We start from the raw sequence: 12277 nt of genomic DNA on the forward strand, positions 1-12277 counted from the left end.
TTGGGATTGAAATCTAATCTTTAAATGTGTATTTCCTTTTTTCAATATGATGTCAGAAATATCTTGGGGTTCAGATCCTATTGTTTTTATATGCAGTCTAATCCTTTCAAAGACATGAAAGTTTTTAAGCCAAGAAAAACAAGTCTGTATAAAGCACATGCACACACACATACACATATATAAAATTTTCTTACCCAATACAAAATTAGTACATAAAATAAATCAGAAATTAATAATGAAAATGATCATTTGGATGATATATAGAGATGTGCTGTAGGTTTATCAAGTAAAATAAATGTACCATTCTGGTGGGGGGATATTAATAATGAAGGAAATGATGGCTATGCGAGAAATCTCTACATTTTGTTGAGTTCTGCCATGAATCTAAAACTGCACCTCCCAAATAAAGCCTATTTAAAAAATAAGTATTGAAATATTAAGCTGAAGAAGCTTATATTAGAAACAGCCAATCCAAGTTAAAACTTTTTTGATGATGTTCCATTTGATAATGATGTGAACATATATTTTATGATGTACGTAAGAATAAGAATAAAAAGCACCAGGATATACAAGGACATCATAAGCTAACAATTAGAATGTTAAAGTGTGTGTAATATAGTTGATTTGCCATATAAATTTAATCCTTCAGTGTGGTAATTTCCTTGGGCAGAGTTATTCAGTTTAACTGCTATGTTTGGTGGTCAGTTCCAGAATAGAATGGAGATGATATTTCTGGTTTTACATGTCAATATAGTTATGTCACCTGCTGATACTCCTGTGAATTCCAAAGATGTGTTTTGGAGGCAAAAAGCACAGGAAATGGTCACTGGATGGGATATGGGGGGAAAAAGGAGTCAGAAGGGTGAGAGTAGTCACTTCCTTGGGCTGGGCTCTGATTTTCTGTAGCAAGGGCTTTGGGGATTCTGAGTCACTTCATCCTTCTGACCCAAGGTCTCACATGAGTAGTTATTTCTCTGATGTGACCCTGCAACCTGCCCTTCTGTCTGCCATCTGTGCAAGCTTGCATGGTGTCTTTGCACCTAATGTCCTTCCAGCCCATTAGCTCTGTTACTGTTACCCATTTTACTATGACTTCTATTCTTGCAATTTGGAGAGGAGAGCTGCTTTAAGCATCCCAAAGACATCACCTACTCCAGACCCTTCAAGTATTGGGAGGTTTTACGCAGGACCTATGTCCATACATAGCCTTGAATGCTACTTACCTAAAGCTGATTCTCTTTCTGGGTCCTTCTGTTTTGTCAGTAGGACCTGAGTCATCTTACTTGATCTGGAGGAAAATGGTTGAAGCCTACTGACTTTTGAAGCTTTTCACAATCTAATTGTGAAAAGTTCTTTTTGAAGTGCTGTCTTCTCCCTCCAGTCAGTCTTAGGAGTTCTGAATTGAAAGCTACAGGATTATATGAAAACCCTTTTTCTTTTGCTGCATGGGGTATGAATTTTTTCACTTTTTTTTTTTAAATGCTGGATTTTTTTTAAAAAAAAGATTTATTTATTTATTTATACAAGCACTGGGTACAGTCAGAAGCGTGGGAGGGTGAGAGAACTCACCAGCGCCAGAGCGGGGAACAGAACAGGCAGACTGATGAAATGCACTGCTGAGGGGAGCAGCAGGCACAGAAGGAGAGGTCTGTCGCGCTGTGCGGGACTCTTGCCAGCGACCGGGATCGAACTGGTGCTGCAGAGGCTACGGGCAGCTTCGCAGCCCAGCGCTCAACCGCTGCACCACCAGTGGAGGCCCTGAATTTTTTCACTTTTGAAAGTGAGAAATGTATACACCCTAAAATCTAAAATGCACTGTACTTATAGCCTTTCTTAATTCCCAGGGCAATAATATTTGTGGGCTTTCAAAATGGACTATTTAGGGGTGTTGATCCTGCAGAAACACAGGGTGGTTCTGCTGAAGTCGACTTCAGTCATGCAAACCTGGAGCTGAAGTTTATGGTTTGCTGAATAAATTAATAGAATTAACAGGGTTGCTAGGGTTGGAGAATAATTGATGCCCTGCTTCAAAGCACTTTAAAATGAATTATTTTAAAAAAACAACTTCTGATTGAATTATTGAATTGATAAAACTCTTAGTGCAGATGTGGAGTTTAGGGATCAAAGGCTCTAAGAGCTTTTTTTACAAATGGAGAAAATTATAAAAAACTAAAACAAAGTGATGTGCTCAAGGTTATGATGACCTGTTTCTGCTTTCCTTCTTTCTTTCCTTTCAACTGACTTCCTTTTCTAGTCATGTCAGCAGGACACGGCGCAGGAACTATGATAGTTTATTAGGTTAGTGTCAATTGATTTAAAAGTAATCAATAATTTCTCAAAGGTGAATCTGATTTTCAAACTAATTTACCCTGGTAATTGTCATCTACTTTTAAAATATGGTTTACCACATTTGGCTTTATTATTGAGACTTAGGTGAGTGTAGCTAGTAACAATCCATAAATCCAGGTGAGGCGAGGATTGCGCTTGCTTATATCTTTTCCTTATAAGTTAAAACATATGTTTGAATATGATAACATTTATGAAACTTTCTAAGGATAAATTTTTAAAAAGAGTTTTGTGGTGGCTGGACTTTATATTTAGAAGGAAAATTGTCCTTCAGCATGAAATAAAGATGATATGTGAAAATCTGAAATAGATTTAGTATAGACTTACCTCTAACTGTGATTTAATCACCTTTAGAACTTGGGATTTATTTGACTTTGAAGTATATTTACTGTTTTGATTTTTTTTTTTGGTTGCTTTTTTTTTTTTGCCAAAACAAAATCAGCAAATATAAAGTAATATTTGCATTGCTTTATTTGCCATAATGATAATTTCTTATTACTTTTGACAGATATCATAACTGAAATATAAAAAAGTTTTCAAAAGTATTACTAAATAATTTGAAAATTTCTAAGAACCAGTTTTTAAGTTATCAGATAAGCTACCTTAGTGTGCTGGATGTGAATGCTGACTTTCAGGGTGTAAATGACACTTCTAGTTCCTCTAGAAGTTTTGTGTTTCCTTTGCTTTAGCATTTGTGAATTTCTAACTCACTAGAATCTTTTCATTCCTTTCAGGTAAACATGTTACCAGACATACAGCATCAACTTTGCAGAAAGGAAGGATTATGTCAAATAATTAGGAGATTTCCAGGTAATATTTCCTTTGTTTCTTTATGCATAATATACTTGTAGGATATGTAGGCTTACTCAATTAAGATCTCAGATCAGCATTTTTAATTCTTTTGTCTATCATTTCCACTATCACAAATCTTCCAGAATCCAAGGCGTTGTCAGTGGTAAGACCTTGATAATAAGGAATATAAGCACAGGCTTGGTATTTTTTTTTTTTTTACATTTGATTTCCAGGGGAATATTCCTTTTCTTTTTCTGTGTTTGTCTTAAAAACAATTACTGCTTTATTTTCAAAATGATGTTATAGAGCTTTTCCATGGTATAAAAGTTGAGGTTTAAAAATATATGTTGGTTCATGATTACATGATTCTAATCCTAACAGATTTGCTTCTTCTCTTTCAAATCCTCTCATTCTGTCTGTGAGCTGAAGACAGGATGCTGAATGAGTAAATTCTATGTTTGGACAATATTTGAAATTTGGGACAAAAATTTCCATCTCTACTTTCCTCATAGATTCTCAGAGCAGGGAATAACCATTAGATAGTGTATGAGTCCTCAGAGATGAGATTATAGCCTGCTTTAAAATACATCAATGAAAGGACTCCTCAGATTTCCTGTTTAAACCCATGTAATGTTCAGCAACATAAGCCCCCTAGAAAGCATTTCACTGTATAATTAAAATTTAGATATGCATAGCTTTAATTAGGTTTAAAAAATAATTTGTGTTTTAGTGGAATCAGAAAACTAATATCTACCCCCTCAGTTTTTACAAGGGATTTTTACTTCCACACCAAACACACACTCCACTGGCATGCCATCATATAGATAGCAGCCGTCTATGGTCACTTACCAAGGATTAAAATAAAGAATTAGCGGTTTAACTTTCAGTTTAAGAAATGAGTTTAAAATAAATAATAGCTACATAAACTTAGTCCTGTAGTTATTGCTATAGAGGGCAATTGTAAGTGACTCCATCATCTTGAAATTTTGTATTATCTTTATAAACTACAGTTGTTTTTGTGAGAAGCAAGCAAAATATTTCCATGAATACATTAGTAAGTATCTAGCAATCCTTTATTCAGGGCAATTTCACAAAAGTTGTTTATATTTCGAACACAGTCTACATATTTTTAAAGTCTGCTTTTCTTTGGTTAACTCAGAGCATTAAGTTTCTCTAACATGGATTTGGCAGAATAGAATTATAGGAGTGAAAGATGATTTGTAGCCAGAAATGGGTTACCAGTTTTTTTTAATTCCCCAAATTGACTCTTAGATGAGTATTTTTTTTACATGTTTCTTCCGTAAAATTAAAATTTTTTTCCCTGTCTTTTCTTGTAAACATATTTTATTCTCAAAGACATATATACATTCCGGATATACATAGTCCTTTCTTCACTCTGTCTAGTGTATTAATTTTCTATTTGTCTCTGTGACTAACAAGATGATTTCATGGAATATATAGTCTTTTAAATGGAATTATTTTTTCTGTGATGTTATCTTTCTCTAGTTAAGTAAATTTTTGGATGTGTAGTTTTAAAGGAATATGTCTGTCGTGTGATTTCTGGTTTAAGCTTTATACACAATAGCCTCTGTTATAGACCTTTGCTATGATGATACAGTATATAATATAAACTCAGTATGCACAAGATTAAAAAGCTTTGTTGCTGACATTGAATATTTTTTATTAAATATAGATCAGAAAGGAACATATGAGTACCTAATATATAGTACTATAAAAAGATAAGATAGTAAAAAATAAACAATAGTGTATGTTACCCATTTTAAGGCAAAATGGCCCATGTCTTCTTAAGCTGTGCTATTTATTGGAGGTAAACAAAACAAAAACTTTGAAGTTAGGCATTTCAGCTCTCCCTATCAGCTACAGAACTTAACTTTAGGTGTTGGTGCTTTTGGTTTTTTATCTATGAAGTAAGAATGAGAACTTTATCATGGAATTAATTTAAAATTTAAGCAGATTCTATAGGAATGTATATATTATATATATATAAAATCTGATTTGATATATAATTTGATGTGTTATACCTAACACATAAGATTAAAGAAAAGATCACTGGATCACCCTAGATTTGAAAAATGAAACAGGCTTCTTAATACTTAACATTTTCTTTTTTATATGGTTGATTATCACTCTGATTTTATATTCCTGTCAAAACCTGTGAAGCCTCTGAGATCTCACAGTGCATCCAAGTTCATAAGTCATCTTGCCAGTTTCATAGGTCCTGGCAGAAGACATGAGGCTCCTGGGTCAGAGACAAATGACTTCAGCATTCACTGAGTCCCAGTTCCCACAGGGTGATATGTAGCGGGCCAGGTGACCCTGTGTACTAAGTATTTTGCAATTCAAGAGAAGAACTTCAAGCTTAGGGGGTTTGAATGTTTTATAATAGACAGTGAGTTTGCCTGTCCTTTGTCCCAGAGAGAGACATTATTTTGTTGTATTGGACAAAATCTTCTCTTTGCTCCAGAGTAAGATATCATCTCTGTCTTTCAAGGTTATCCACTATATTAATATCTTGGAAAAGATAGTTCAGAATAAAGATGGTCAGTGTCTGCAAAATGAGCAGAAGTGTAAAAGATGCATGGAGAAGTCACCCAACAGTGAGAAGAATGCGTGGCAAGTTCTAGCTCTGAGTTGGAATCATTTTATAATTCTGAGCAAGATTTGAAACCGAGTTATACTTTGGTTCCGTTTCTATAAAAGTGTGACATTTGGCAATGATCATTAATGCTGAGATTCCATGGTTCCACTGTAACATTTTCCCAGATGGACATGCTGCCTCAGGCTTTATTTTCAACAGTGGGTAGATACAGAGACATTAAGCAAGGAGGGATGATCATACCGGTAAATATGGTTGAGGTCCTGTGAGCATGGCAGGACAAACAGCTTTGGCCAGATGTAGAGCAGTGTTCAAAGACAGCAAGGACAGCTAACACAGTCTGTTCCATTCCACAGACAACAGAGTGTACCTGCCGTTAGATTGATGACTCACACCGAAGGGCACGGATCCATGAAGTTTTTACTGGCTAGCACAGAGATCTATTTTTATCTTGCCATTTAATGTTTGCCTTTTAAAAAAGTTTCGTAATTTTTAGTTGGCCCAAACTTATGGCTAATGCCTTTTAAGTTTGGATTTTTGATAAAAAGAATGCCTTTTCCATATTTGAAATTAAAGTAGAAAACAAAACATCAGCGCGCTGTTTTCCTTGGTTCCTGAGTTGCTGTTTTTGTTCATTTTCCTGCAGTATCACTCTCCAAGAAGCCCTGGTTAGCAGAGTGCCAAACTTTGGCTATTACTCATTCTTTCCAGTGTTTTTTTTTTTTTTTTCCCCTCTTGGCTCTCAAGCACTGACTTCCACGTGAAACTCGAAATATACCCAGACTTATTACTCAAAGATAGAATTTTGAACATTTTAGGATCTATGTTCTCATTTTCTGGTGTAATATGTTAAATGCATAAAGAAGAAGGAAGGAAAATTAAAAAGAAAATAACGCCTTTTGTTGCATCTAAACAAGACTGGTCTTTAAAAAATTATGGAGAAAACATGACTTTAAAATAACATCATTGAAATTATTTTTAAACATTGACTAAAAGCAGTTATTTATCTTGCATGACCTTGATTGCTTTTAATTTAAAGGTCTAAACATTTGTGTTAATCATATGATATCAATGAAATATTGTTAAGGAATCCAGTGATCTAACAAATAAACAGAGCAACTTGCTAAGTGTCAATGTTTAATACTACTTGATGCTTATTGTTTTCATTTTCTTTCCTCGCTTCTGTTCTAGCTAGGGGGACTGTTCTCCTTCAAACAAGACATAGGAACATTCCCAGTATTAAAGAAGCTTGGGGGCCTTATCTCTACAAGGCAATCAGGCACATTTCAAAGAAGGCCAATGTTTGCTTGTTTTCTGTGTGCTCCAATACTGACAACCCCTCTCCGTGTCTCCTATGTGTTCCTTCCTATTTCTATCTTTCCAAAGACTTCCACCTCCTGTCCTACATAGGATGGTATCCTTTACGCAGAACATTCTTTCCCCAAGTAAAAATCACATCTCTTTAGTATGACTGACTTCAGCTAGGTGATAGCAGAAGTAAGCTGATGGAACTAATTCAGACTAAATTATACCCTCACCCCAGTTATAAGCCTCTTAGATGTATTTGCATTTTTATAAAAGAAGCTTACAACCCTGATGAATTTCTAATTGGTAGAATTTCTGCAAGTGCATTCAAATTCCATTCAGTTCATCAGCAAGTCCTCCACTCCCAAACTCACCAAATATATCTACTTTTCTCCATCTCTACCTTGATCAGCTTAGGCCAAGTCAGAACTCTCATACTCTTCCCACTTCCTGTTTTGCCCCTGAAAAAAATCTAATCTGTTATCCAGCCTGTAGCCAGAGTGAACTTTCCCCAACCCCTTTAATTAAATAAAACAGGTTTATTAGGTTTGCTCATAACAGTCTGTCTGGGGACTAAACTGTGATGTCCAATTGCCTCTGATACTCTACTTGGTCCCAGGATAGATTTTATCTAGACCAGAAGCAACACCCAAAAATGTTGATGAGAGACCTGATAGGTAACATTATAAATTCACAATTTCAGAATCTTGAGAGGCCAGATAATCTGCACATTTTCAGTATTTTGCCCATCATTAAATTTGTAGACTCTTGAGCATCAGCCATTTGGTTTCCGAGAAAAGATGAGGAATTGAGGACAGAGAAAGTTACAAGTCAGCGGCCTGTTTCACCCAGATAGACCTAGCGCTGCTGCAACGTTGGAAACTTAAGAAATGTTCCTTCATGTTTCTCATCCCTGTAAAATTCAGTGATCACTAAGATTCAGTCCCATCCAGTGGCCTACTTCTCCCACCTCTTTAACCCCAAATTTCTCTGTGTTCAAAGTACATCTTGACTTTTCCCTAAACTCTTAGTAGCTCTAACTTTCATTTTCTGATGAAGCAGTAGCCCCTGAGGACAATGAAGTTGAGATTTCTGCTAAAGCTTACTCTCTGTTACAGATCCACTGGCCCACTGGGTTAGCACATGGCACTTAGGGTATGATCATTGGAATTGTAATATGTTGTTCATCTCTTTGTCATCCCTTCCTATCACCTACCAATATCCTGACCATTCAACATATTCAATAAGAGAATTGTTACCTGGTTAACTTCTTCTTAGTTTCAAATCTGCCATTTTTTGGGGGGTCAATTTTGATGTCTAGACAAATGACCTTTTCATCATCTTAACTGTGCAGCAATTTGATCTCATCATCCATTTCTCTTCAGTCTCCCACTTTTGTAGCCTTGCTCAGTAACTCACATCATTTCACACAGAAATGCTACATCTGTGAAAGCTTAAACTTTTAATTCAACACTTTATAATCACAATCTTTCTGGCTTTTCACTCCTTCAATGCTACTGAGTCGGGAACCTCAGATGATACTTTCAGACTCTAAATTCTGCAACTTTCCCCAAATCCATTAACCATTTTTTAAAATCTATTTTTTTTCTTACAATGTTTGCTTTCTTTTCTCAGGTAGAGTCCCCATAGAATCCCTACCAGCAATCCACCTGTGCGCCATCACCATAGTCCCTTGTGCTCTTCCCACCCATTAACCATTTTTGATCATAGTTTTTTTCCTAACAAACCTAGACCACTTAATCTGCCATGCGATGAATTTTTATACAAGCTTGTGCAAAATTCATCTTTTTTTTTTCCACTCTAACCCTTAAGCCACCATATTTGCATGTGTGTGTGTATATTATATAGAATATCTATCTACAATCTGATATACCCTGACTTCTTCATTCCTATGCAATAACTACTGGGGGAGAAAATCACACATGCTTGCCCTTCTTACTCCCAAGACAACTTCCTCACTTCCTAAAATGGAAGAAGTCTTACATGCCTCCAATTGTCAGCTCAACCACTACCACCAATTCAACTGGCTAGTGATCCCTGAAGCAACCTGCCCTTATTTTGCGCTAAATACTTATGAAAATATAAAAATATTTAAGAGACACTTCTAGCACTTATAATATAGAAGAATATAGAAAACATTTCCATGTATTCTAAGGCTATTAGAAATAAACTCATTCTTAATATTATGTCCAGCTGAGTATATAGAGAAGCCCTTCTCATGGTCAGGATGCATTTCAAGAGAAAAGTCAGCAGTATATGCTGATGGCTGGATGTGGTTGTAAAAGGATTTGATCTTTCCTTCTTCTGGGTTCTTATCATACTTGTGAAAACCTCCATTGGAGCCATCTTGTATTTGTCTCCCCACAAAGACTGAGACTCCCTGAGACAGGGCTTTATTTATTTATTTATTTTTAAAGATTTATTTATTCATACAAGAGCTGGGGTACAGGCCAGAGATGCGGGGGGTGAGAGGGTTCACCAGAGACAGAGTGGGGAACAGAACAGGCAGATCTGCTGAAATACACTGCTGAGGGGAGCAGTGGGCAAGGCAGGAGAGGTCTGCTGTGCCATGTGGGTTGCTCCCTGGTTGGCTGGGGATTGAACTTGTGCTGCAGAGACTGTGGATTGCTTCATAGTGCAGTGCTTAACCCCTTTTGCCACCAGGGAGGCCCAAGCCTTTGTTTTTCACTTCTCCAATTCAGAGCATGGCCTCTGCCCCTGGTATATAGCAGTCACTCTAATGCCTTTATTATTTTTTTTTTAAAGTTTTTTTTTTCTTTATTTATTTGTTTGCTTGTTTTGTTTATACATGCACTGGGTACAGTCAGAAGCGTGGGAGGGTGAGAGAATTCACCAGAGCCAGAGCGGGGAGCAGAGCAGGCAGAAGGACCGAAGTACACTGCTGAGGGGAGCAGCGGGCGGCAGGAGAGGTCTGCGCGCCATGTGGGACCCTCCTCCGGTGGCCGGGGAGCAGCCGGGGATCGAACCCAGCGCTCTACCGCTGCGCCACCGGGGAGGCCCTCTAATGCCTTTAAATGACAGATTGGAGAGGCTGCAAATGGATGGGTTTGGAGTTGTGGAAGGGATGGAGTACTTCTCATCAGAGGGCAATGCTTGGACTAATTTGTCTATTTATTGAATATCGAGTTGTCTATTTATTGAATATCGAGTCGGTGCTATGAGATAAAGAACAGGGCAGGAAAGGTTGAAAATACTGTCTTCCTCCTAGATATAATTACCTATTTGAGTTATAAGGGATTTACATCTAGGAAAGAACTAGAGAACTATTACAATACTAAACATGCACAGAGCAGAAAACTGTATCAGCCTCCCTGGTGGTGCAGGGGTTAAAGACACAGTGCTATCAAGCTATCACCAACCACTGCAGCATGAGTTTGCTCTCTAGCAAGGGAGCTGACCCATATGGCACAGACGACCCTCCTGTCTCACCCACTGCTCCCCTCAGCAGTGTATTTCAGTAGGTCTGCCTGTTCTGCTCCCCTCTCTATCTTTGGTGAATCCTCTCACCCCCACCCTCTGACTCCTCTGGCCTACACTCCAGTTCTTGTATGCATAAATAAATAAATCTTAAAAAAAAGCAGAAACTATGAATAAATTATATGATACAGTACCAACCTTTAGGTGAAATCATGCAAACTGGAAATAGGCATGTCTTACCTTAGATAGGCTCAGATTTTTGTACCATTTCATCCCAAAAGTCTTTAAATATTTGTTCATCATTTCTTTAGAAGAGAAACTGTACTGACTGCCAGAGGATGGAGTAGGAACACAATAGTGAGAATTCTCTCTCTTTCCTTATGTTTTAGTACTTCTTACAGATTAGCTCTCTAGGCAGTTTTCTTCATCTCAATGGTTCTGCATTCAGGGCAGAGGAAATAAATCCAATCCTTCTTGCTGACTAGTGTGCTTCAGCATCATTTCTCCATGGATCCTGTGGAAAAAAAGTGAGGGTGTCTGAGATTTGGCCAGAAAACCTAAATCAGAAAGAAAGAGCATTGATCTTGCTCACAGTGCATGTTAGGTGGATAATTGTTCTTTTATAAACTCTGAACCTAAAAAATATTAGAAGCCCTTTTTAATTTAGGAAGAAATGGAATTGCTTTGATCTATAAGGAGGAGGACCCTCACCTCTTCTTTTTCTCTGCTCTTTTCTTCCTTGTGGTTCTCCCCTCCCGCCAGGCAACTTCCCAACATCTCCATGACCCCAAAAAGCTCTGGAGAGTTCAGTCTGGGAGTCAAAAGTCTAGATAAGGAATTTTAGAATAGAGGCAACTAACAGCGGTTCGTGGGGGTGTGTGTTTCTCTCTATTTGTCAAGCATGAAAGTTAGTAGACATGTTCTTCTCTTTCCTTCCTGTATCCTGTTTAGAATTTTGGCAACTCATAGAGGCAGCTCATGAAAATAAAAATCAAATTTAAAAGATGATCAAATATGCATTTTCAATTTCTTAAAACTTTCCCTCTTATACCTTTATTATACTAATAAGATAAATTCATTATAAAATGGATAGAAAATATAAACAAACAAAAAAAGTAGAAGTGAAATTATGTAAAATTTTCATACCTTGCTTATTATATATGATTTTTACATACTAGTGTACTCTGCAGTTCAAATATGGAAAAATTATTAAATATTTATCAACAGAAAACTGAAGACATTAAAATGATGGAAATATACACTTATTGGCATAGAAAAGTATTCATACTATATTGAGTTGAAAACAACACCAATATTGTTGAGTTAAAAACAATACCATGTGATATATATTATCAAACCATACATCTTGCCTATTTATAAATATCTATATAAAATGTATATTAGAAATTAAAATATCTATTCTATCCATATATGTATACATACTCACATACACATCATCTATGTACTTGCATATATTAGCTTGTTTATTTAATTCAAGATCTCCATGAGGGAGCTAGCATCATTATTTCTATTTTACTCAAGTGTGGAGAAGTTGGATAACTTTTCTAGGCTCACACTTCCAATAAAAGGAAGTATGACTCTGGAGCCCTCTCTAAGCCCTTCATTCTGCCAAACTCTCCCTGGGGTATTTAAAAGCTCACACTCAAGACTGAAGTAGACTACATTTCCCCTGTCTCCAACCTAACTCTATTCATGCCAGGGCCCCTCTTCATGTCCCCTCATCAGTACACTGCACTG

At 36.7% G+C, this 12277-nt stretch overlaps 1 protein-coding gene across 2 annotated transcripts in view; it reads left to right on the forward strand.

The window, feature by feature from the left end:
* CPED1 (cadherin like and PC-esterase domain containing 1) overlaps window positions 1–12277 on the forward strand; it is a 255853-nt gene that overhangs the window by 62536 nt on the left and 181040 nt on the right. For both annotated transcript variants that reach the window (XM_054692593.1, XM_037512247.2), the window contains one exon: window positions 3081–3156. In XM_054692593.1, coding sequence (XP_054548568.1) covers window positions 3081–3156 — 76 coding nt within the window. The remainder of the gene's footprint in view (window positions 1–3080; window positions 3157–12277) is intronic.

The sequence above is a fragment of the Talpa occidentalis genome, unplaced genomic scaffold (assembly GCF_014898055.3).
Source record: "Talpa occidentalis isolate TD23 unplaced genomic scaffold, MPIMG_talOcc4v2.1, whole genome shotgun sequence".
Lineage (NCBI taxonomy): Eukaryota > Metazoa > Chordata > Mammalia > Eulipotyphla > Talpidae > Talpa > Talpa occidentalis.